This window comes from Myxocyprinus asiaticus, chromosome 48, assembly GCF_019703515.2.
Source record: "Myxocyprinus asiaticus isolate MX2 ecotype Aquarium Trade chromosome 48, UBuf_Myxa_2, whole genome shotgun sequence".
NCBI classification, from domain to species: Eukaryota; Metazoa; Chordata; class Actinopteri; order Cypriniformes; family Catostomidae; genus Myxocyprinus; species Myxocyprinus asiaticus.
The window spans coordinates 10,219,132-10,246,337 of NC_059391.1; the positions used below are offsets into that span (position 1 = coordinate 10,219,132).

Genomic DNA, 27,206 nt, shown 5'->3' on the forward strand with positions numbered 1-27,206 from the left:
CAAAAATAATCCAAAGAGACGAATACTTCAATAACACAGAGAAACAGTTTTCTCCTTCTGAGTTGTTACCTAGTTACAGTGATAAACGGCTGCCACTTGTACTCATGGTGGTGCTCACGTTGGTGACACAATCATCCCACGGTTTGAATGTAATCAGAAACTTGCGGGTGCAGGAGGCAAGGGGAGGAATCTAATTTGGGTTCGAACCAAAACACTTTATGCTGCATGGACTGTCAGGTGGTAGTCTATATAGTATGCATCGGTGATGGCTTGGAAAAAGGGTGCATCGAGGGTGCATAGAGGCCTTAAAAATGTGCTTGTGAGCACTCTTACAATTCATAAAATGACAAATGGGGCAACTTACAATGTCATGGATTTCAAGGACAGCGAAGGCCGCTAGACAGTAAGTGTGCCATTTGGGACAGGCATCTGAGCATGTGTGCCAACCACTAGACTACAGCTCTGACTTTAAGAAACTTGGACCCTTCTTACATCAGACATTTATTTACCATCAGGTGCATGTAAATCTTTCCAATCTCGGGATGTGTCCAATATTTATTCCTCACATAACCCCCTATATGTGTTTGCAGAATTTATAGACGGATCCAGCTTCGTTCCTCTCAGTGCATGTGTTCCACAGGTCACATTTTCCCTCTCTTTTTATCCTTTTATTCATCATCAGTCAAATTGTCTTTCATTTGATTGAGAGCCTCTCAGATGCAATATTAAATATTGCGCTGCTGCCCGACCAAATGTTCTCTGTAATTGGGAGTGCAGAACGCCTGAGACTCCCATAGCACATTTAAAACGGATACACGTATTTGTTTTCTTTTTTTATCCGTCCGGAGGCATTGACGGTTTTACAGTTGGTTGGGGGAGGGGGCTGTCTGTGTCCAGCGTGGGCGGAGGTGAATAGTGGGGCATATCGTGATGAATTGATGATTAGCTCTGCTTTGTAGCTGCCCCCCCACTTATAGCTGGTTACTAATATTTATGATGCCCGGCCCATTTAATGGGGCTTGCCGCGTTCAGAGATTGATGGTCCAGCAATTGCCCCCCCGTTTAACCCATGCAGGCGTAAAGCTGTCAGAGAAGAATATTGTAATCTGGAGGATGAGGACAAGGCCAGGTATGGTTCACGCAGTTTCACCGAGTACACCGCCATTGGAGTATTCACGTCGGCCAGGATCATTCTGTTCCCCAGAGTAGATGAGGATTGGCCTTCATTGTTCTTAGCGAATGCTATGCTGCCTTCACCACAAAGAAGGTGGAGTTAAGTGTCCTTAAAGGTGGTTACCCTGTCAGTCCAACAGTTTTAGTAGTCAATACAAATTTTTCTTTGGTATTGTCCAGTGGACACTTTAAACCATTATTGAATTAATTTGATGTTTGGTATTCACCCTGAGAAGTTCCTCCTTTAAGATCAAGGCCAGAATTTTTTCAACTACCTCAACCCATTATCTGTTGAGGCATTTGATCTTATACAATTTATTTTTCCAAATGTTCAGCTTTAACAGTGATTAGATGCTCGGCTTGACTTTACCAGTTTCAACATGCCACCCCATAAGAAAATCTGAAATTTTGTTTTTATATGGGTAGATGTACATTTATTTAGTTGTCCTGCAACAGTCAAGTTGATTTAGTGAGTTCAACTTGTTTCAAATGTTTTTTGACCTTCTCAGAAGTTGTCTCTTAGTTCATCCCTTATACAGCAATGCCACTAAAGCATCAAAGCACCACATTCACCACTTTCAACAATGAGCCAATCACTGTCGGACTGAATGTAATAGAACGCGGAGATCTTGAGACGCGCTTTTTTTTATTGGATTTTTTGGGGCAGTTCACATTAAACATGTTTTGTGCTATTTTTTTTTTCAGTTGAAAGACTTTTTAAAAGTTCTGTCAAGTTCAAAATAAATTTGTTAAAAACACATCTGGAGATACTGTGTTCTTCTGTTTGTAGTACGTCATTTAGCTTTTTTAGCGCAAGGACAAGTTCACTGTGAAAGGCCCCTTTCCCGACAGCGTTTTAAAATGCATCTCTTAAGTGTGCGAGATGCTAATAAGAGAGTAAGATGCTACAGCCAAAGACCTCCACCAATGTCATCATCAGTGCTTGGCACATATTTCAAATTTAAATGCTCACTTTGAGCATTTTTATCGTAAACTGACGAATATTAGAATTTCACTTTTGAATTTGACAGCTCTATTTTCCATTATTATGCATTGCCTAAAGGTATTTTATTTTTCCTTTTAAAACTATGTTTTGTGCAATGAAAATTTATAGTTATTTAGTTTACTGATTTGTGGAATATCTGTCAGTTGCACTATTCAAGGGCTGACTTTAGCATCCATACAGTATATGACTAAGAAACACATATGATTGGGGTCTGGTGGACATGGCACTAAACAAGCCTAACTATACAGGGCTTTTTTTTTTTTTTTTGCTCATCTCTATTATAGATATGCTTGCATTGTATATGTTATTGAGCAATGAAAACCTATTCTATTTAGAACCCAAATCACACTGGAATTCAAGCCTAAATTAAACTATTACAGTCTTGTGAGGTTGATCCAGTCCTTGTTTTCTGTGACCACTCATCTTTCAGCTTTCTCTTCTGAAAAGTGAACGCTTTTTTTTTTTTTTTTTTTTTTTTTTTTTTTTCAGAAGCTGATCGATCATCCTTATATGACAGAGCGGGATGTGTGATTGTCAGGAATTTTGCTTGGTGGACCACACCAGTGTTCAAGTGTTGACTGACAGCAAACATTATTTTGGGTTGTACTCATCTCTCATGAGAGGATGTAGAGGGAGCAATTCACAACCAGCAGCAAATCACTACTATTTATATTGTATTTCTGGATTTAGAGATAGTTGACTGAAAAAATCAAAAAATCTTGTGGGAACCATGTAAATATATACTTTGGGGTCCACAGAAGAAATGTGTGAAAAGATGACCGAATTTAAAATTTTGGGTGAACTATCCCTTTAAATAGTGTGGCCATCGGAGAGTTTGTCATGTCCTGCTGTGGAGCAACATTGCCTGCTGTGACGAGTGTTTTTAACTAGTTCATGCTTGTTAGTTTGTGATTGCTGCTAGTGTGGCCCAAAGACAAAATAAGCAGTTTGAGGCTCAGCTTGACCTCTTGACATTTTCTTTGTTCCGCACGTCGTCTTAACTCCATGTCTTCAGGCTGACAGCCATCAGACTCCCCTGTTGCTTTTTGTCTGTCTTTCTCTCCTTCTCACTTCTCTTTCTGACAAACTTGTTTGTCTTTCTCTTTCAGGGCTAAGGAATATGAGACATGCATGGAAGCCAAGACACAGATCCCCGACTCTCCTTACAAGGCGAAGTAAGCTCCCTGTTCCACTTTTTGATCGTATACCCAACCTGACGTGTTCTACAAAGTGCTTCTGTCTTTTTAAATCTCTGCTTCAGAAATTATGCCAGGATTGGACTTACCTTAATTGAACATTTATTGTTTGGCCCATTAGATAATGTAATTCTGATAGTTAAGCAGTGGAGCCTTGGATCTCTGCTTACAGTCTATTATTCTATAATAATAAACATACAGATTTCAGGTTCTATAATTTCAGAATTTTGAAATCCCCTACATTGTGGAGACCTTCCAACAGTCCCCATTTGAAAACTAATGTCTTAATTACAGTAAATAAACATGTAAGGCGTAGGGTTAGGGTATAGCAAGCATACCTGGGTGAATCCAATGAAAATATGTCCAGGTCACAATAAAAAAACAAAACAAGAAAAGATAATATGCATAAAGAAAATGAAACCTTAAGGGCTTTTTGCATTGTGACCTTATTTTTATGACAAATATTTACATTTCTCCCTCTAATTCTCATTACCATAATGCATCCAGACCTTTTTTTTATTTATTTTTTTTTTATTCTCAGTTAATTCTAATTTATGTAATAAAAGATGTACATTATTGAAACATTTTCATTTGATTTTATCATTTTTGCATTATGTGTTGCAATTTGTTCCGTGTGATGAAAATGTCATAATGCAAAAGATCTTACTGGTCCTAAAATAGGTTTTATTTTAAACTTCTTATATCTTTCTTTAGATTTTTGGGTGAAATATGAACCAGACATGTTCTTGACAGGTTTCGTGAGATTCGTTCAATTAGCTCTTTAAAAAGTAAATGGGAAGTCCCCTCCATGAAATAAAAACAAACATGTTTGGTTGTGTGTTTTTTGTTTCCTTCCAGGCTCCAGCGTCTGGTGAAGGACCTAGTAAAGCAACAACAGGGACAGGACAGTGGCCAGTGGGCCAGTAATAAAGTGTCTGGTCTGGACAGAACTCTGGGAGAAATCTCCCGCATTTTGGAGAAACAGGTTTGTACAAATCTCTCCATCTCTTTTGCCCAAGACCGCATTATTCAACAGTTTCACCCATTCATGACCTCTAAAGGAAACGGACGTAATATTCTTGAACAGACAGCAGCACCTCAGAGCAGAGATGTCAAAAGTAACATTTTGTTGGGTACCAAGTCGATACTAAGATAAAAAAAAAAGAATTAACGTTAGAAGTCTTTCTGCTGTACCAGTAGTATTGAGTGCACCTACTGTATACTTAATTTGGCACAAAAATTGGTATTTGCGCACATGCTCTCACAGTAATGTGGCTACACTTGTAAACTGTAAAATCCACAATATCGGCTCTGGATGCAACAAAATGGAACTGGCCAGAATAAACCACTCAATTATTTCATACAAATTTTTTCAAGTAATTTTTCGAGTAAAAACGTGGGGGGTGGGGGGGAGGGGGATATTAATCATTGTTCACTTAATGGAGGAATACTTAAGGGCTCCATGCCATTGTTTTAAATTGTTATTATTATATTCATAACAATTATTAATACTGTAAATAAATAAAATTGATAATTTATTTATATTGTAAATTAATAATATTGTAATTTAATATAAACTATAAATAGTAATATTTAGCTTTTAAATAAAGAAGTGTGTTCAATAGCATATTACTTTTTAATTTATTTAATTTAGATTGTATAGCTGATTTTTCTTGAAAAATGGAGGAATACTACATGCCTACATGCACAATAATGGAGGAATACTACATGCCTACATGGACAATAATGGCTACATGCCATTGTTTTCATTTGTTATTATTAATAACAAGTACTTATATTGTAAATTAATTATATTAATAATTGATGAATATTATAAATTAATAACCTGGGTGTAACTCCTGTTAGTTTGATAGAAAGGCTTTGCAATGGCGAAATAGGGGCAAGAACTTCCTGTTCAATACAAAACCAGGGAGGGGCTCTCTCAGGTGGAAGTGACCAGTGAGCCAAATGTCTGAGACCGAATGCATAATAATAAAACAAAATCTTGGGTATTCTAGCCCACCTTTGTCAATCGGTCTGTGTAGTTTATTGAAATGTAATCTGGGATGTTTACTATTCCAAATCGCTATGCTATCAAATTGTTTGAAATACCAGAGGGGGAGGTTGTAGCAGATAATTGAATTTTGTTATACAATTCATTTTAACAATTCATTTTAATAACCTTAACCTTCCCAATCATAGATAAATGTAACAAAGCCCACCTGCCCACATCGCTCTCAAACTTTTTTATTAAGGGGTCAAAAATTAACTCTGTATCCTGAGAACTTAGAAAAGGAATTAATAATTCTGTGGAGGCAAGGCATAGATCTAGTGGGGTCAGAGACGATTAATAAAATATAATTTGCCTAAAGTTTATGCGCCATACCTCCCGCCACCACCCCAGGAAAATCATCCTCCTTATCACGGCTGCTAATGGTTCCAGGGCAAGACATAACAATAATGGGGAAAAGAGGGCAACCCTGACAGGTGCCCTTATCCAGAGTAAAATAATCTGAAATTAATCCTTTTGTGTGTACCGCTGCTACAGCATGTCTATAAAGTAACTTAATCCATCCAATAAAAGTTTTCCTGAACCCATATATTTCCAAAATCTTAAAAAGATAATCCCATTCTACCATATCAAACGCCTTTTTGCAGTCAAGTGAGATGGCAGCAACCGGAGTCTGATCATTCGCCACTGACCACATGATATTGATGAAATGCCTAATGTTATCAGAAGAGTTATGGCCCTAATAAACCCCACCTGATCTATATGTATAAGAGATGTCATAACTTAATCGGTTAGCCAAAATTTTTCACAATATTTTAACGTCTAGCTGGATCAGGGAAATTGGATGGTAACTCTTACACTCGTTTGGATCTTTGTCCTTTTAAAGAATCAGACTGATCCGGGCTTGTGTCATGGTTGGTGGAAGCTTTCCATTCTTTAATGATTCCGTATAAACTTCTAGCAAAAGTGGAGCCAGTTCTGTAGCATAAGATCTAAAAAATTCAGTGGCAAAGCCATCTGGCCCCGGAGCCTTGCCTGTAGTCAAGGCCTTAATTACCTCGCCAAGCTCCTCCAAGTTTATCTCAGAATCAAGAGAATTTTTCTGCTCAGTTGTCAGTTTAGGAAGTTCTAAGGGTTCCACAAATTTTCTAATATCTTCATCAGTAGATGAAGATATGGAACTATAGAGATCAAGATAGAATTCTTTAAAAGCATTATTAATATCAATGGCCGAGGTAAATATTTCACCACCAGCAGATTTCATTGAGGGAATGGTAGAAAAAGACTCTCTGCTTTATACATCTAGCCAAAAGCTTCCCTGCTTTGTCCCCCAACTCAAAGTATGACTGTCTTGCCCTGAATAGCCAAAACTCCACCTTCCGCAACAAAATAGTATTATATCTGTATTTCAATCGGGTCAGTTCTCTGAGGCCATAAGACGACATTCGGTGCTTCAGCTCTGCCTCTGCACTTTTAATATTCCCTTCCAACTCCTCGTTCTCGTGCTTTGGATTTTTTGGTGAAGGAGGCATACTGTATGATCTGGCCCCTAAGAACCGCCTGAAGTGCCTCCCAAGCCATGCCCACAGAGGATACTGAGGACCAGTTGGTCTCCATATAAACATTGATTTCAGCCTTTAACATTTGTTGGAATTCAGGATTTTGCAAAAGGGATACATTAAAGCGGCAACTATATGATTTCCTTTTCTCCGTATGTGGCAACACCTCTAAACTCACCAGGGTGTGATCTGAGACTAAAATGTTTCCAATTGAGCAATCAACAACAGATGAAATGAGGGACTTAGATATAAAAAAAAAAAAATCTATTGTTGAATAAATCTTATGGACTGATGAGAAAAATGTATAGTCCCTACCAGATGGGTTAAAAAGTGTCCAAATATCTGTAAGACCAAGATTTTTATACATCCTGTGAAGCGTCAATGTTGCTTTAGGGGGCTTGCACACTTTTGCTTCACTATGATCGAGTCCATCAAAAGATTAGTCTCCTTCCAATATTATATCATGAGGGGTGCCAGCGGCTTACAACATTCCTTCAAGATCTATAAAAAAGCCTTGAACAAAAAAACTCCAGCAGCTCCAGCACAAAAAGAAACAAAAAAGGTGTGTGAATGTTCAAGTCAAGTGAATGTTCAGTGAGTCGGTCCACTCGGCTGCAACATGAGTACCACAAAATAACTTTCTCCATTGACTTTATGAAGGACATCGCTTGCTGAGGACATGTGAATGTTTTACGGCCATCCTTAGCATCTGTTCTCAATTTGGCCAGGAACATCAGTGCAAAAGCAACCTTCTGTTGATGTAAGAGTTTCTTGCATTCCTTGAATCGATCACGTTTCTCGCTTGTCGAATTCGCAAAGTCTGGGAACAAGAAAATGCTGTAGTTCTTCCAAGAAAACCTTCCTTTACTCCTCGTCTTGCATAACACAAGTTTTTTATCGGATGATCTCAGAATTTTGAATTGACATGTTCAACATCTCTGGCTGAATTTCCCTAATTTCTCCGACCAAATTGACTCCCGGGCTCGAGGCTTCCATGGGGTGTCAGCTTGAGCACGTAAGTGTCTTGTCTCCAGAGCCCGAGGATTTTGAATTCTTTGACATATTGTCCTCCTAGACCAGTTATGGAACAGAGTGTATCGAATCTCACCGGTTTATGACATTTAATAGTGTTAAAACTAGCAAAGTACGCAGAGCTCGCCGTTCACACATCCGAACCTCGCATGGGTCGCGTGACTCCCCTTTGTTGTTTCTTTCATCAGATAATAAATAAATGGTTAAATGACATCTGTACTACTTTACTACCTCCTAGTCATACCAGGGTAGTTCTGGGATTGAAGCATCTGAACAGTGTTTGGACCAGACTAAGTCAATGGATTGGGAGCTTTATTGTCTAAAGTCTAGTCTATGTAGATTGAATGTGTATGCGTGTGTGTTTGTGGAGGGATTTGACTTGAAGATAAGCCTCCAGGCTGCTCTCAACACTGACTTCCCTGAATTGCATGGCTTTGGCTGCAGTCCTCCCCGTCTCGCAGTCTTTGCAGAGTATCGCTTTCCATCCGCAACTCTCTGCCCTTGGTTATTTGGTAATGAGGGCCAGATTAGGTGCTTGTTTTCATTGCAGCAGATGTTATTAATTGGCGTAGCTCCCCGTTAGTTAAACAGCCAAACATGTTTTCAAGCGCTTGGCTGGCCTCACTGGCTGCTGTCGTGCATTGTGGCGTTTATACAATAATATGTTGGTTTTTCAAAAGAAAATATAATCCAAATGAATTGACATAACAGGGACGGGAGCTTTGAAAGATTGTGCATCTTTGGTTTAGCAATCATTGGAAATTTTTTTTATTTTTATTTTGTTTTTTTGTAAGCTGGCTTGGCACATCTTTATCAGCCACACAAGAACTGTTACTAATTGCCTACCTTTTTGTGTAAGCTTGGAGATGATATCTACATTTTCTTTCATTAAGTTACATGCTTCAGTTTTAGTGAGGATTAACAGAGCTTTTGATGTTTTTGATACCATTCTAAAAGATTATTTATTTATATGTTTTACTTTTGTAAAGCTCAATGCCATTTTTACATTTCCGAAATCACTTAATTCAACAATACCAACAATTACAGTGTTTATAGCTTAAAATATTTACTCTTGCAAAATATTGGCATACTGCTTAAAGGCATTTCGCAATCTTATAGTCCTACAGTCAGCAAGGGCCGGAAAATTGTGTTACACTCAGTATACACAGATCAATAACAGGAGAATGTATTGGGTACATCATGTCACTTTTTGGTAATGAAAAGGAACCTTAACAGTTTCCGTTGGTGGCATTCTGTAATACACTCATCAAACAAAGGGATGTGTGTTTGGGTGGGAGTGTGTTTGTGGGTGGATGAATGGAGCATTGATTGTGTGCTGGTATTGACCAGTGGGAGGAGACGCAAAATGTTAATGGTATTTCTGGAAAAAGAGGAGAAAGGTAAGAGACAGAAGAGGGTGGTAAAGCTGAGCTAATGGGAGAGGAGGAGGGCAGAGGGAGGAGAGAATCATGTAAGCTCCTAGAAATGAGTGAGGGGGACGTAATGATCAGTCATAATCCACATGTCCAGTGTTGAATAATAGTGATTATGCTGAATATTTAACAATGATAAGGCAATATAAGACTAATAAAAAGTAAAATAAGACAATACTAATCATAAACAATTAAAGGGATATTCTGGGTTGTTTTCTGCTTAAAGGTGACTTAATATGAAGAAAAGTGTAAACACTGGCTCTGTGGCAACTTTTCAAAACCAATGGCTTCAGTTTGGGGTGAGACGATCTATTTTTCTGTCCAAAGGAAGACCTGGGGAATTTCCGGGAACCTATTTGGAATCGGTCATGATTTGTGCAGTTCTGTTTGGTAACACCAGAGATGCAGAAATTATGCACTTTGGCTTCAACGTCCCGTTCAGTTTTATAAACTGAAGGACGAGTCAAAATTGCCTGTTGTAATTGACAACATACTACAGATGCAGGCCATAGACATAAAATGTAAAAAATTATTCTGAAGAACCCCTTGAAAAAAAAGTCTCTAAATGCGCATTTAGCATTTCAGGCCCATCTACCAAGGTAGGTCTGTGGTTAGTACTACTCCGATAATACAGACAACATGCCCCATATTCCCTTCAACAGATTTTCTCTGGTCAGACCTTTTCATCATTTCACCCTCTTCAGGCCCTGTTCTACTTAGAAGTGTCTCTGAATGATAGCTTCTCTCAAGAACATGAGTATATTTCTCGTGTACTGTCCCCAAGGCCTCCTACACAAACTCGTTCTAGAGTTTTCCACAGAGACCTTGCTCTGAGGAACTCCCGCTGTTGTTGTTTTTCTAAGTTGCTGGAATGGTAAAGTGCTTGTGGAAATGTCAGCTCTTCAGGCTCTTTCTTGTAGTCTTTTGGGGATAAGAATCTCTCTTAAGAGTACAGTATCTGGAGTTCATTTAGACTGTCAATCACAGCCATGGATTACTTTAGCCCAGTTCCTGCAACACCCAGCAAAAGTTGGCATTCCACCCAGGCCTGACGCACCAAAACCAGGCAAGTCTGTGAACCCAAGGTTGCCGAGGCACTTCCGACTCTAATCCCAGGACAAAGTCAAATAAATACCCGACTCTTTCATTGGTCGTCTGCGTCCACCCCTTCACCCTTAGTCACCTCAATTCAGAATCGTTTAGATTATTTGACCTAACAAGCATCTCTCATGTCACTGACTCACCTACAGATTTGTTTTTTTTCTCGTCCCCATATCTGATTTAGTCTCCACTTTCTCCCCTAATTCCTCAAACAACACCAGACTCTCCACGCTACTCCTACCCCCTCGAGCACTGCAGCCTAACCCACCCCTTCTTCCCCATGCTGCTTTTGCTTGGGCACAGTCTCCGACCTTTGCCCACCTCTCCCTCTGAGCCCTCTAATGGTTTATTTTGTGTCAAACCAGGTTTCATTTTGTCTCCGGGAGAACTGACTGATCGAAGAGCTTTTTTCCTTCTTGTCATCCAGGAATATTCTGAGTTTCTCATTTCTCTGATCTGTGATCCCTTACCTTAGCAGAATGAGCTCACATATTTACATTCTGCCAGGGAGTGTTTGTCACTGCTTTCAAATAAAGGCCAGGCGGAGATCAACTGCATTTATGACACTTAAGGGACTGTCAGAAACATTTTGGGCCTGTGGAGCCCAGAGTGCAGCCAGTATTTACATTTTAATTTGCCAGCTGTCAGAGGTTGGCTCGCCTTGGTGGCCAACTGGTGGCTAGCTGTACCCGATCAAGAGGCCCAAGGCTGCAGAAAGAAGCACGAAGGGGCCCTTCTAGCATTGTGGTTGTCCTTAGCCCATGTTTGATGACCTAGGGTAAAGAAAGTGTCCAAATAATGTTGGATGAAACTTTAGTTAAGGTTGGAGACAGATTTATGCAGTCATGCATATCAATACAGTGTGAAACAGCTTTGAAGAGAAGAATATTATTTATTGGCTATGCCAGAGTTTCTTGGAATATTAATAAGCAATTGACTCCTGTGGTAAAGTGTGTTTTCAAATCCACTAGGTGGCAAACTCTTTTACCTCTTGCCAGCCTGATTGTCTGTAACAGTTTCCTCAATCCTGGTCCTTGAGTACCCCCAAAGCTGCCTTGGTAATTCGACACCTATTTTAGTTAATGGACCCTCTACTAATGATCTGATAATGCCTAGAACATAAAAAAATGCTAAACAAAATAACAAAAATGTGTATTGTCAGCATATATTGCTCGCACGTTTTCTTTTTTATTCTTTGATTTTCCTTTTTTGCCAGCTTGATGGTTTCAGGGTCATTAAAATACATGACAAGAACCACATTTTTCAGCAAGCCTCTTCATAAAGTTGTGTGAGGTGATTGGGTGTTGTCTCTCTGCTGTTGAAGGACAGGTAGAGCTTTAGAAATAAGCTAGCAAGTACAAAAAATAATGTGGAAATAGTTTTTGCATTCCTTCACTGTGTGCTGTCAGTAAGGTAATTTTCAAACCTTAATTGTCTAGTAATTCTTTTGTTCCACTTGGCTGTTGCTTGTGACTGTAAGAGAGTAGAGGATTCATGTTTTCCCTCAGGTGCATGTTTGAAGGGGCAAAAAGACAGGTATTAAAAGAGTCAGAAATCCATGGTGGAAAGAATTGCCCCTGGGTGGCTGGTTTTGGGATATAAGCTTGATCAATGTTATGGAGCTTTTCAGTGTTCTTGGTGAGAGGTGAAGAGAAAAACGTCACTGGAGAACTTGACAGTGCATATTCTCCTGAATTTTGGGTCTGGCATGCAATGGTTTTCTTGCTAGTGTGGATTAACACTGTGTCCTAACCAGACATGACAAGATATGATTAAATTGATAAGCAATTTGTCTATCCACACCGAACATGATGTTGCGTGCTTCACGCTGCACAATCAGAGCTAATTGGAACATATTTGATGTTTAATATACAGTAATGAGTAGCAGGATTCTGAACCGCCGGGACACTGCAGAAATAGAAACCACGAGAGTTGTCGAGTCATTACAGTCCCGGCTGGTCAGGACTCTGATTAACTCATGCCACTTTATAGTTAGGACATGGTGTTAAAGATATGGAGTATGTACTGCATTTACAGTTTGTGACCCGTAACTGATTTTAAGGATGAAATAAAAACATGACAGTCCATTTTTTTCAGCTTTGTTAAAGGTTCCCACGGTTCCTTTTGATTATCCTTACTCTTTTCTAATGAACAGTTGGTTCCCATTGTTATCCCAAAACCAAACTTTTCCTCACAAAACTTGAAAGGAACCCCCACAAATTATCTTCCACTGTGTACTTAACTCTGTTGTGCTTTTAAACCCTGTAAACTAACTTATTACTCTACTCTCTGCAATGCTCTTGTTGTGGTTTACAACTCTTTTCCTTTCCTTGTGATGTTAGCGCAGGCCTCTTCAATAAATGGGGACTATGTTTATGCTACTTTGTATATTTCTGTATTTCTACTTGAGAGCGAAAGTCAGTTTTGTATCATCTGCATGCTTGCACTCTTATACATTGTGAGATTCTGAGCTGTCATCGTAACAGGAGGTGGCCTGTTTACATCACCGCGCCACTTGCCCAAAGATGGATGGACCTAAGATGGAACCTTGGTGAACCCTCTCCGTCAATGAATGCCCCAGCCAGTTGTTCTCCATCTGTTACAAGAAGGGGGATGCAGCATTTTAGGAGAGTTCCCCTCCCCCTGGCTTTTCATGTTGGCTAATTAGAGTGGTTTGTAGGAGGTGAACACACAGACACATCCAGCCCTCCCTCCCACTTAACATGTACCACACACCCGTGCCCTTGTCCTGACTGGCCAGTGGAAGGCACAGCTGCCTGGCCCTTTGATTAGCCCTGCCTAAAATGTCCACTCATGTTAGTAATTGAATAAGATTGCTCTAGCTGTATAATTTAGATTCACTCTGCCCTAACCCTCTCCCCCACCTTCTTTCCCCCTAACCATCTGATCTGTCTTCGGGTCTTCTGTTCAAGTCCCCATTACAAAAACGCAGGCTCTCACCCTATTATTGTGTCAGTAGAGTGTTTGTTGAAGGAGGGCGGAACACCAGGCAGATCCAACAGCACTACTCCATTGTGCAGAATCTGGGATTAGTACCAGCTTTGCACATCACTCCCAAGTCAATTTTGTTTATGACATGCTGTGTGATGTTTTGTCATGTTACAGTCCGGCTAGATGTTTAATATCATTGCATAGTATCGTGTCCAAGTTCATTGCATTTTATTAAACGCTGCTACAGAACTCAAATTACTTGCTTGGCTTTGAGTGTTTGGTACACAGTCATGCAGGCAGTTGTTTGATATTCATTTAGCACTTTGAATTTTTAGGAGAGGGTAGTTGGCATGATATACATTTGCTTTTCATTTTCTTGTGCTTTTTTCATATGTTAAGATACAAATGCTTTGATAAGGGCTATGAAAATGGGTGTATTATTTAAGCTTTACGGAGGCACTGCAAACCCACTCAGTTTACTGTTGCAACCCCGGGCTCGTCCTTACCACAGAAATAGCAAGGCACTAGGGTTGTCACAATGCCAAAATTTCAGAAATCGATACCAGTATCAGTGCAATTTCATTTCTCTATACCAAGATTCATACTATTCCCAAACTAATACTAATTTAAGTGTTGTTTAAAAAACAATTCCCCAGTAACTATTCATGACAAAGCAATTGAACTAATAAAGAGTTCGTTTTTCAGAAAGGCCTATCTCGCAGCAGTATCAAGTATTGAAATTGAAATTGTCATCCATAGAAGTCATACTCAAAGTCATACATAATAGACAGCAGATTAACCCTGTAAGGTCTAACGCACAGATTAGATTGGATTCGATTAATGGATTTAGTAGACATATGACACAACTGTCTGTGTGACTAAATTAGCAGAATTAGTGGAACATAAGCATACATGTAGAAATCAGACTGGTGTCATTACATCTTTAAAGACCCTGCATCAGTGTGGAGTGGCCTGAAACAACTTACTACAGGACTCCTGCCCCTAACACTGTAGGGAACCAACAACTGGCTGATGACTTGAACATGTTCTACTGTAGATTTGAAAGGCCCAATCTCACACCCCACACCTGCTCTGACCTTCACTTCACACAAACACCAACACCTCCTGCAACCCCCTCCTCCCCCCTCCTGCTACTCAACCTGCACTTAAGATCTGTCAAGAAGGTGTACCGTGACTTCCGAAAACAAAAGTCAAGGAAAGCAAAAGGCCCAGATGGTGTTTCACCCGCTTGTCAAAAATCCTGTGCTAACCAGCTGGCCCCCATCTTCACACTGATCTTCAATAGATCACTGGAGCAGTGTGTAGTCCCATGCTACTTCAAATGCTCAATCATCATTCCTGTCCCAAAGAAACCCAAAATCACAGGACTTAATGCCTACGGACCCATCGCCCTGACGACTGTGGTCATGAAATCAATTGAGAGACTGTTGTTGGCCCACCTGAAGGATATCACTGGAACCTTTCTAGATCGAGCAAACAGTTCTGTGGATGATGCAGTCAACATGAGATTGCATCATATCCTGCAACATCTGGACAGACCAGGGACATATGCAAGGATCCTTTTTGTGGACTTCAGTTCGGCTTTCAACACCATCATCCCAGCTATTCTCTAGACTAAACTACACCAACTCTCTGTTCCCACGTCTATCTGTCAGTGGATTACCAGCTTTCTGACAGAGAGGCAGCAGCTAGTGAGACAGGGGAAATTCACTTCCAGCACATGTACAGTCAGCACAGGTGCCCCCCAGGAATGTGTGCTCTCCCCACTACTTTTCTCCCTGTATACAAATGACTGCACTGCCAAGGACTCCTCTGTCAAGCTCCTGAAGTTTGCAGACGACACTACTGTCATCGGCTTCATTCAGGATGACGATGAGTCTGCATACAGAAGGGAATTTGAACAGCTAGCCATCTGGTGCAGTCAAAACAACCTGGAGCTGAACACGCTCAAAACGGTGGAGATGATTGTGGACTTTAGGAGGAACACCCCAACACTGACCATTCTAAACAGCACTATGGCAGCAGTGGAGTCATTCAGGTTCCTGGGCACTACCATCTCACAGGACCTGAAGTGGGCGACCCACACTGACTCCATTGTGAAAAAGGCCCAGCAGAGGTTGTACTTCCTTCACCAGTTGAGGAAGTTCAACCTGCCACAGGCGCTGCTGATGCAGTTCTACTCAGCAGACATTGAGTCTGTCCTCTGCACTTCAGTAACTGTCTGGTTTGGTACAGCTACAAAATTGGAACACTACAAGGGACAGTTCGGACTGCTGAGAGGATTATTGGTTGCCCCCTGCCCTCCCTTCAAGAACTGTACACTTCCAAGAGTAAGAAAAAAGGCTGGAAAAATCACTCTGGACCCCACTCACCCTGCCCCACTACCTTTTTGGACTGTTGCCTTCTGGCCGACGCTTTAGAGCTCTGAGCACCAGAACCGTCATGCACAGGAACAGTTTTTTTCCCTCAGGCTATCCATCTCTTGAACAGTTAAAACTGCTCCATTGAGCAGTAATTATGTGCAATACACAGTTTAGTCTTTTTATATTTATCCAACACATCCTACCTCTTCTGCCATTACATTCCCTTGCACTGTATATAACAGATTTGTATTTGCACTACGTATATATACAGTTGTGCTCAAAAGTTTGCATACCCTTGGAGAATTGGTAACATATGTACCATTTTTAAAGAAAACATGAGTGAGCAGGCAAAACACATTTCTTTTATTTCTTATGGGATTCATATTCAACTGTAGGTTATAACAGAATGGCACAATCATAAAACAAAACATGGCAACAAAGCAAAAAATGAAATGACCCCTGTTCAAAAGTCTGCATACCCTTAGTTCTTAATACTGTGTATTGTCCCCTTTAGCATCAATGACAGCATGCAGTCTTTTGTAATAGTTGTCTATGAGGCCCCAAATTCTTGCAGGTGGTATAACTGCCCATTCGTCTTGGCAAAATGCCTCCAGGTCATGCAAAGTCTTTGGTCGTCTTGCATGAACCGCACGTTTGAGATCTTCCCAGAGTGGCTCGATGATATTAAGGTCAGGAGACTGTGATGGCCACTCCAGAACCTTCACCTTTTTCTGCTGTAACCACTGGAGGGTCAACTTGGCCTTGTGCTTAGGGTCATTGTCGTGCTGGAAACTCCAAAAGCGACCCATGCGCAGCTTTTGTGCAGAAGAATGCAAATTGTCTTGTCAGTATTTTCTGATAACATGCTGCATTCATCTTGCCATCAATTTTCACAGGATTCCCCGTGCCTATAGAGCTCACACACCCCCAAAACATCAGTGAGCCACCACCATGCTTCACAGTGGGGATGGTATTCTTTTCACTATAGGCCTTGTTGACCCCTCTCCAAACATAGAACTTATGGTTGTGACCATAAAGCTCTATTTTGGTCTCATCACTCCAAATTACAGTGTGCCAGAAGCTGTGAGGCATGTATAGGTGTTGTCGGGCATATTGTAACTGGGCTTTTTTGTGGCATTGGCGCAGTAAAGGCTTCTGTCTGGCAACTTGACCATGCAGCTCATTTTTGTTCAAGTATTGTCATATTGTGCTCCTTGAAACAACCATATTGTCTTTTTCCAGAGCAGCCTGTATTTCTCCTGAGGTTACCTCTGGGTTTTCAGGTAAATGAAATCTTCTGGCAGTTGTGGCTGAAATCTTTCATGGTCTACTTGACCATGGCTTGGTATCAAGAGATCCCTGAATTTTCCACTTCTTAAGTGATTGAACAGTACTGACTGGCATTTTCAAGGCTTTGGATATCTTTTTATATCCTTTTCCATCTTTATAAAGTTCCATTACCTTGTTACGCAGGTCTTTTGACCGTTCTTTTCTGCTCCCCATGGCTCAGTATCTAGCCTGCTCAGTGCATCCATGTGAGAGCTAACAAACTCATTGACTATTTATACACAGGCACTAATTGCAATTTAAAAAACCACAGGTGTGGGAAATTAACCTTTAATTGCCATTTAAACCTGTGTGTGTCACCTTGTGTGTCTGTAACAAGGCCAAACATTCAAGGGTATGTAAACTTTTGATCAGGGCCATTTGGGTGATTTCTGTTATCATTATGATTTAAAAAGGAGACAAAAAACTATGTGATAATAAATGGCTTCATATGATCACTATCATTAAATAAAAGTTTTTTTGCATGATCAGTCATATTTTCAAAATCAATGCCAAAATGTCACAATTTCTCCCAGGGTATGCAAATTTTTGAGCACAACTGTGTGTATATATGTAGGTGTGTGTGTGTGTGTGTGTGTGTGTGTATATATATATATATATATATATATATATATATATATATATATATATATATATATATATATATATATATATATATATTAGTCTTATTGTGTATTCTATATATACTTTATTTTCTATTCTATTTTTATTCTTTTAATTTATATATATTTAATTATTATCTCTGTCTTGTTGCTGTATTTTATTGTTGTGCACTGGAAGCTCCTGTCACCAAGACAAATTCCTTGTATGTGTAAGCATAATTGGCAATAAAGCTGATTCTGATTTAGTTCAAGTTAGTATCAACTTAAAGCACCAGTACTTTTGATCGCCACAAGGCACTATGGTAGTTTCTGTCTGCTAGCCATCTTGACAGAGCTGTCATTGAGCTTTTCTTAATCCCAGCCGCTGTTCAAGCGAGCTCTACCTTTGGTATACCTGACAACAAGCTTGTTCCAATCTCTTAACCCTGTCATGGGTTCAGCCTTCTTTTGGCCACCGGATCTCCACGAATGACTCCTTGGCGGTATCTGTGATTGACAGGAGAAGAGCTTATATGTAATTTTGCAAAACGCTTCCTCTGTTTGCTGCTCAATATGTTCAGGCTTGTTGGCAGCCCCTGCCATACCCTGAACAAAAACAGCTTGAAGAGTCTGACTTTGAGTGCTGTCACATAACATAGGAGAATCTGACCTCATTATATGGAGTAGGTGCAAGAGTTCTCTCCTCTCCTCTCCTCTTCTCTCCTTTAGTTTTCAACACAGCAAATAAATGACTTGACTGTTGTCTCTTTCAAATTTAGAGCTGTTGATTTATGTGTCTTTCTGCAGCAGCACTGGGGTCAAACCCATCACCAACCTTTGAGGCACTTCCTTCCTTTGCTCAAAGCAAGGGAGGGCTTTCCATGGGTTCTGGGGAACTTTGGCTTTAAACAGTATGACTCACTTAAAGGGGTTTTACTTTGAACTTTATGATGCATGTAAAAATGTCACCATTGTAAACAGTTTGATTTGAGAAGCACGTCAGTTAAATGACTGTTTTACGTCCCCTCTTACTTAAAGACACTCAGTCGCTATGTATGAGTTTCAGGCACAGCTTGGTTGACCCCCTCTTAAAAGTTTTATGGCTGGTATCTATGATAACCAACGACTGAAGGTTCCTTTTAAAACATTCCCTCTCTTCACATTTTGACAATCCTGAAATAACTTTAAACGCACACAAACATAACGACTAACCTAAATTGTGAATAGGGATAGGTCATGATGGTCGACAATTCATCCAGCAACCAACTAGTCGTTTAGGTTATTTTCATTATATATTTTTGTTGGATTTTAGTGTTGCTACAGCATTACACATTCACCCTGTTGTCTCTGGCCATTGCATCATGTCTCACTTTGTTTTCTGAACATCTTACCACAAGCATTGTGTCTGAAAATAGTCCAAATTTTAAAAACGTGTCTTAAGATCCCTTCATTCTATTCCATTCCATTGCGCTCCGTTTAGCTGTTTTTGATCGTAAATGAAAATGAAACGTATCCGATTGTCTTTAGGTGAGCCCAAAGCTAGCCTGATTATACTGGGCTTCCTTAAAACCAATTAGTCTACTAGTACATGCAACCGACCAACTAGTCAATTTTGAAAATATGCAGTTTTTCACATTGCTGTTTTGTGACGCAATATATTGCTTGAATGTTTAAAATGTGTACTCCATTCTATATATTCCCTAAGCTCTTCTTTGTCAAACCAGACCACCCCTGCTTTGTGTGCAGATATGTGCATTTGTTGTCCTGCTTTGGGTTTAGGTTGCTGTGGGGGGGGGCTGGGAGTGCATGTGCACTTTTGAGATTTAGCAGGAATTCTTTGGGATCACTTTGTTTCAAATTTCACTCCAGCTCCCCTCTTGAATACAAGAGGTGAGCAACACGAGGTTATTTCCTATGCAAAAACAATGTGATACTTGAGTCTGTTCGCCTCTCCATATTTATGACTGTTTCTCTCTCTTTATGTCTCTTTTTCAGAATAATGCAGATCAGGTAGCGTTTCAGGTAGGAGGGGGTTTATCTGCTCTGGAACAGATCCTACAGGTTGTCAGTGCGGTCTCCACTCCCACCACGGTCCCCCGTATTCCTCTCAAGTGAGTATCTACTCTTTAATACAGGCAAGTTTGTCCATTAGTTGCTTGCCTCCACATAATATAATTTAATACCACATCATCAAACTATGTATATTTTTAGGGCTCTCCGCCGCTAAAAAAATGCATATCAGTATTTGCTGAGAAAGCCCCCAAATAGATAATTCAAAGACATTAGATTGTGGCAGACAAGTAATGCATTGAAGAGACATTACAAAGGAGGCTTTAGAAGCCAATAAATAGTTTGTTTTATTTCCATACCATTGAACATTAACCTTTCACTGACCTTCAGTCCACAACAATTCATTTTGCAGTAGAATTTGTGAAACTCAGGGGGCCGTTCACACAGAACACGTTCTTGCCACTGCGCTGTTTTATTAATTGTTGGTCTATGTCAGGGTCTATGTAAACATGCACCAGATGGATTCCTTTGACTGTTGCGATGCATCAAGCTGTTTTCAGCACTTCACGCTATGAACACTATGTTTTCAAGATGCCTTTTTGAAGTTAAAAGTTGTTTAACTTTTAAAAATCATCTCTAGACCCCTCAATTCTGTTCTTTTTTTTTATTCTGTTGCGCTCTGCCTTTCTGTTTCGAACACAAGAATGCATCCCATGTGAATGGCTTCTTACTTATTCTTTGCTGCCAGGAAAATGGACATGTTTATTTTGTATAGCATTTTGTTTTATTTAGTTGTACTGATTTAACACATTCATCTGACAGCCCAACCTTTGTGTGTACTGATAGTATTTGCAGTATTTTTATTATTTTGAATTTTCTACAGAATCTTTTTTTTTTTCCTGGCCTTTTTGCTACTTTCATTGGTATTGATGGTCGGAAGAAGGCAGGAAATAATGGGGAGATATTAGGGGAACGGGGTCATGAAATGATCTTACATCACCCACATGAACACCAGAGCTTAACATGTCAGAACGTGCTCTTACAGCTAGGCCATGGTTCCCACTAGAAATGTAATTTTTTTTAAGTCGTCCCATATGAAGCATACTATACTCTTAAGACACACAAAACACTTTTCTTTTTTTTTCATCTAAAAGTTAAAAAATATTCTGTCATCTCTTATGAATTGTGGCCTCTTTCCAATCCCAAGTGACTTAGCCGTGAAGTCATTTCCCATCTTCCCAGCGCTCTGAATCACAATAAATACTTCTATGAATTAATGATAAATAAGAATGCTTCTTGTTTAGAAAACAAAAAGCTTCACATTTGAAACATCCATTTTGCACCCCTCTCTCGCTGGTATACAGAAAGCATATTTGTCCAATCCTTCACTTGGAAATGGGAGTTATGTTTGAGTAGTGGGTCTTCAACTAGTGGCACTGGCCTCAGAGAGCGGCCTATTTGCAATAGAGAGACCCTAATGGACGTGAATGGCCTCTTTGCCTTCCTCATTAGCATTTGCTGTTTTCCAAATCTCCCTTAATGGAGAAGTGCTACTTATATTTATAATGCTTTTACAGGCCATCTAGTGTTTATTGATTTTTCTCTCTCATACACTCACTCACTCACCTTCTTTCCGTCTCCTTGTCGTTCAGTCATTAATTCCAGAAAATTTGAAGTGGGGTTTGCTATTATAAAGGATTTTTATGAACTTCAGTTTTTGAAGAGGTTGAAATAGCTTTGTGTTTGATTAACCTCTGTTTCGGTGTGTTTGTGTTTGTGGCATGTTGGGTCAGGCTCCGCAAACATCTACCGCTATCTTCCTCTCTTGTTTTGAAAGATCCGCTTGATGAGCTCAGGAGTAGGTCTTTAAGATCTTTAAGGCATTTCTGTCATTCTCTCATGTGTCATCCATTCAAACGCTGAAGTGGTCCCTTTCTCAGGATAAAAGAGTAGCCTCCCAGTCGCTTCACTTTCATGACAAGAGGCTCTGCCCTGTCTTGACTTGTTGAAACATCTTTATACTGAGCATGAAGCTGAATACAATGGTTATCTTTAGATCCAAATTATCAGTAAATAAAAGTGGTTTACTTTCAAAATGTCCCTTGCTCTGTCAGTGCAAGCCTGCTTTCAATATCAATTAATTTTTTAATTCATCTATATACCAATGGAGTTCCAGGTGGCTGTAAACAGAAACTGGCCTGGTGTTGATCAGAATTCGAGAGTTGAGTGGAGCGAGAACAATGTCCAATCTCTCTCTAGTATTCTGTTAACACTCCATTTCAACTCCATTCCGGGTTTTCCATTCCCCTCTTCACATTTGCTCCCCGCTCACTGGTTTTAGAAGCCCCAATCTGAAAAAAAGTATAATATATTTTGCTTTATGTTGGTAAAATATATAATTTTTATTATTTAATATATTATTAGATAACATATATTATATATGTAATTAATGTATAACAAATGTCTGCACACCAGATATCAAGAGAAGAATCATGTTTACACAATTTCCATACAGTTGCAAGGGTAATACCGTAGTATGATGATATGATTGTTCAAATGTTATAAAGGCTGATAGGAGAGAGTGACCCAGACTTAGATTTTATTGAAAGGAAAACAAGCTGGTTTTTTGTTTTTACAAATGTCTTTTATTTAACGAATCGTCGCTTGATCTTTAGTCGCATTCACTCTTCATTTTTTGAGTTTGTGGTTGTCTTTCTGAAAATATTTAGCAAATTCCATTTCTGACTGCTTTTTGTCTATTAATGCAATACTCTGTGGAAGTGAATGGGGCCAATCTTTAAACTTTAAAATACACTGTTTCAAAAGTATAGCCCCAAGACGTAAACAAAATGCATGTTAAAATTATTTTAGTGTGATAAAATCGCTTACTAAACTTTTCTGTGTTAAAGGAATAGTTCACCCAAAAATGAAAATTCTCACATCATTTACTCAACCTCATGCCATCCCAGATGTGTATGACTTTCTATCTTCTGCAGAACACAAATGTAGATTTTTGAAGATTATTTCTGCTCTGTAGGTCCATACAATGCAAGTGAATGGGTGCCAACATTTTGAAGCTCCAAAAAATCACAAGTCAGCATAAAAGTAATCCATAAGACTCCAGTGGTTAACTCAATATCTTCAGAAGCGATATGATAGTTCTGGGTAAGAAACAGATCACTTTTACGTTCTTCTTCTTGTGTTTTTGGTGATTCACATTCTTCATGCACACCACCCCCTACTGGGCAGGGAGAAGAATTTCTAGCAAAAATTGACTTAAATATTTATATGTTTCTCACCCACACCTATCATTTCACTTCTGAAGATATGGATTTAACCACGGGATTCATATGGATTACTTTTATGATGCCTTTATGTGCTTTTTGGAGCGTCAAAATTTTGGCACCCATTCACTTGCATTTTGAGGACCTACAGAGCTGAAATATTCTTCTAAAAATCTACATTTGTGTTCTGCAGAAGACAGTAAGTCATACACATCTGGGATGCATGAGGGTGAGTAAATGATGAGACAATTGTAATATTTCAGTGAACTAACCCTTTAAGTTATATCCAATTTTACAACTTCATTGCCATGACAACATAATGACGTAAACCCTGTGAAAATGCAAAAACGCTGATTTAAATCATCTTTGAAGCTCAAATAATACGTTTTAACAAAATAATTAATGCAAGTGCTTTTATAAAATTTTAAGCTTCACATTTCTGCCTTTAAACCCTCCAAAAATTGGCCACATTCACTTCTATTGTAAGTGTCACACTGTAACCTCCATTTATGCTCTTTTTTTTTTTTTTAAAGAAAAGGAGGGACGAGTCAAAATAATGTTTGTTGTAATCAGCATTATGCCACATATGCTGTTGATTGAGCTTAACTTTTATTGAATCCCGAATATTCCTTTAACACCTTGTTTAACATGGTGAATTCTTGCAGTATGGGCTGCTAACGTGTTTGGCTCATGATGGAGTGGTATCGCTGCAATCTTGTATCATGAAAAAAATATTTACACTGACTTTGGAAAAAATTTGCTTTTTACTCTAGGCACTTGTCTTTTCCCTCTGAGATAGACTGAAAAGGAAAAAAAAAACTATTATTTGTCTGCGTTGTTGTCAGCAAATTCTCTGAACTTGTGTGAAGAAAGAACCGCAAAAATGTTCGCTAATGCCCTTAAACATCAGACTTGCAGTTTTGCAGATATTTTATTAAATTTCCACTAAAATTGCAAGCTTAGACAATTTGCTGGAAGTCAATCCGTCTCCATGAATCCTCGTCAATTTTGACTTTTCTCTATGGCACCAGGTCTCTGTGAAGGGCACGGCGCAAGCAAATATGCGCTAATCGCTCCCCTTCATCTGCGCGCTATAATGGTTGGCTCAGACGCGAGCCCTTACAGCAGTGCTAGTTTATCTATTTACTGTAATGCTGCGTATCGATCGCCTCCTTTCAGATAAGCTGAGTGATTTACAAAAAAGAGCAACTGCAGAGATGCCGCTGTAATATTACCCCCCTGGGAGGAGGATTCCATCTTGTTAGCATTACATTAATGGGCTAATTCCACAGTGAGGCTCCGTTAATGTCCCTGTGCAATCCTGCGGCTTGCAGCTGAGTGTTTTGAAGGGAATCGACAGCTAAAAAGGAAATGGAGGGTCGGATATCTAGAGCAGGAAGGCCATTTTGTTTGCATGAGTAAACCAAGAATAGTGAGCCACCCCAGGAAATGCATGCAACAGCCCGAACATTAACCTGCTCACTAGCTTTTAAATATTATGAGATTTTGGTGTAAAAGGAAACATTTAACAGTCAAGTCTGTCACTGCTTGTGTAACTGATTTATTTGTGTTGTATTTGTCAAAAGCTGATCATGCTCAACCCTAATATTTTTTTAGAATTAGGATAGATTATTCAAAGAAGTATAGAAATAGAATAGAAAACCACAATTTTTAATTGGGAAATTGTAATCTCCTTTCTGTTTCAAGAAATTAAGCCTTATCCTAGACACAAAATATTGGACATTTTTATTCTCAAGCAGACCTTAAAACACGGTTGTATGCTTATTGATGTTTGCTAAGGCAAGTATCACTATTATTATTGCTCATGTTTAGTAGTAGGAGTTTTGAAAAACTTTCATTGGCAGTGTTCTTTGAACACATTGTAGAGCCATAAGAAATTGTGGAAAATTGTCAGACCAACTTCAACAACTCCAGTGGCGAATTTTGCTTGGGATGGCACCTCTTACATTTTAAGAAAATTTCTAAATGTAGTTGTCAATTATGCTCCAGGTTCTTTTTGGCAGTATGAGGAAGGATTTCCTTACTAATGTTAAAGAGCAAAGAAGTTGACTTTTTGGAGACTTGCTAGCTAGTTACAGTAGGTTCCCTCTACTTTAAGTATTTACGTTGAGAATACATGGTAATTTTAAGTTCAGCCATAGATATAATTTAGAGTTAAATCCCATCAAAATGTATATGAGTTAGCTTACTCAATATTTCAAGTTAAGGGCAATTAATATGTATGTGTAGAACAAAATTAAAATCAGAAAGTTCTATTAACTTGGGAGTTTATTAACTTAAAAATTTGATTTAACTGATTACCTAAAATTTGAGTTCTGCTAACTTATCCAGGTTTACAGTGAATGCTGCGAGATATCTGTTGAGCTACCAGTGGCAAATGGTGTAAGTGTTTGAAGGTCTGTTTAAAAGCATTCTCTATTTTTGCAACTCCATTTAGAGATGCTAGTAGTCGCGCAGAATTTACACACTTTTCAGCTTAATTTAGATGAGAGTAATTTCTCAAAAAATATTTCGAAACAGTGAACCACACCCCCGAGCACCCACATCTCTCTCTCTCTCTGTCTCTCTTTCTCTCTCTCTCTCTCTCTCTCTCTCTCTCTCTGTTGCTGTTATAGTCAGTCACGCACTAATTGAATGCTCACTGTCAGTATTTGCCATCTGACTGCCACAACGATTGCTTCCCTATATCTTGATTATGGCCAAAATGAATTGCATTCAGTGGGATAAATGTGAATTTCTTATTTACAAGCATGTACAACAGATATGCTGTCTAGAGCACTTACACAAGTCATCACAAGTCATAATTTCATTGTTTTACATCTGAACTTTCATAGACAGTGATCCCAAAAACCAGTAAGTATTCAAATTATAGTTGTTTGCACAGCATTTACTCCCTCGCTTGCCTGATGATGTTAATTTTAAACTTTTCATATTATTCTTAATGTTGCTGCTTTTCCTGCAATAACCCATCTGGAATAACTTGAGATTAAGACTGTTTTAGGTTTATACATTTGCTAAATGTATGCTCATATACTTTATTAATATATGTTGTGTCACTAGGTCCAGTAGTGAATATTTGTCATTTAAAGCTAATAAAGTTTAAAAAAATTATTTCATTTGCAATACATGTGTACTTGCAGGTCTAAACAACAGGACGTTGAGTCTTAAGTTTTGTCCATCCTGATTTTTGACCTTCATTAAGATTTGTTTGTCATGGGTCTTGACATCAGGGTCATTTTTAGTATGAATTGATGGAAGAATTTTTTGTTGTACTCAATGCTGATGGGGCTTGTGAAATGGGTCCAGGAAAAAACAAGCCCGCTTGTCTCCCAGTAGGGGTCACTGCTGAGGGGCAGAGAGAGTGAGAGAGAGAGAGAGAGAAAGAAGTCAATAATGTACAGTGGGCACTAAACCAGGCTGCTGTCAGCACTCGAAACCCTGTCTTACCGAACAGAGCGTAATCCAGTCCCTCTCATCCCCAGAGCCTCACACACACTCACAAGTGCACAGGTCACTCCTAAATGAGTTTCCCAAATGACTTTTTGTAAAACTACTCCTTAACTGACACAAGAAATCGCAGAGGTCTTGCACACATCAGGGAAACTTCTCGCAAATGGTGAGCACTCGCAACAGCTAAACTGATCGCCCTACTCACTTTGACTCCGGCTGTCTCACTTTTCTAAATGGAAGTGAATGCATTGACGCGCCACTGCCTGTCACCTCAACCTCCATGTCACATGATGACTAAATGCGCCCAGTGAAAGCTTCTTGCAAGCTCTCTCCAAGTGGTTTCATTTCAGGATGCCATTATGTGGCATGTCTATCCGCGCGCGAGTGCGTGCGCGCCGTGTGATGCGTGACACACTTTTGCCCTAGCTTATGCCGAGCCTTTTGTGGAACGGCGGGCAGAATGGATGTCTTGGATTCGTTCAGGATATCGGGAAAGATCAACGGCAGAATCAAATTAAATGTCATTTGGATTGCACTGAAAGGAAGGATTGTTTGACAGGCGCTTGGAAAAAGGATTTGCTCGTCACCTTTTCTCACTGGCTCCAGATTGCTTTTCTATCCCTCAAGGATTTATTTATTTTAATATTTTTTTACCACTTCCTGTCA

General features: G+C 39.4%; 1 protein-coding gene across 6 annotated transcripts in view; it reads left to right on the forward strand.

The window, feature by feature from the left end:
- Positions 1–27,206, forward strand: part of LOC127437407 (S phase cyclin A-associated protein in the endoplasmic reticulum-like) — a 183,750-nt gene that overhangs the window by 97,043 nt on the left and 59,501 nt on the right. For all 6 annotated transcript variants that reach the window (XM_051692273.1, XM_051692275.1, XM_051692277.1 and 3 more), the window contains 3 exons: positions 3,289–3,354; positions 4,234–4,360; positions 19,771–19,886. In XM_051692273.1, coding sequence (XP_051548233.1) covers positions 3,289–3,354; positions 4,234–4,360; positions 19,771–19,886 — 309 coding nt within the window. The remainder of the gene's footprint in view (positions 1–3,288; positions 3,355–4,233; positions 4,361–19,770; positions 19,887–27,206) is intronic.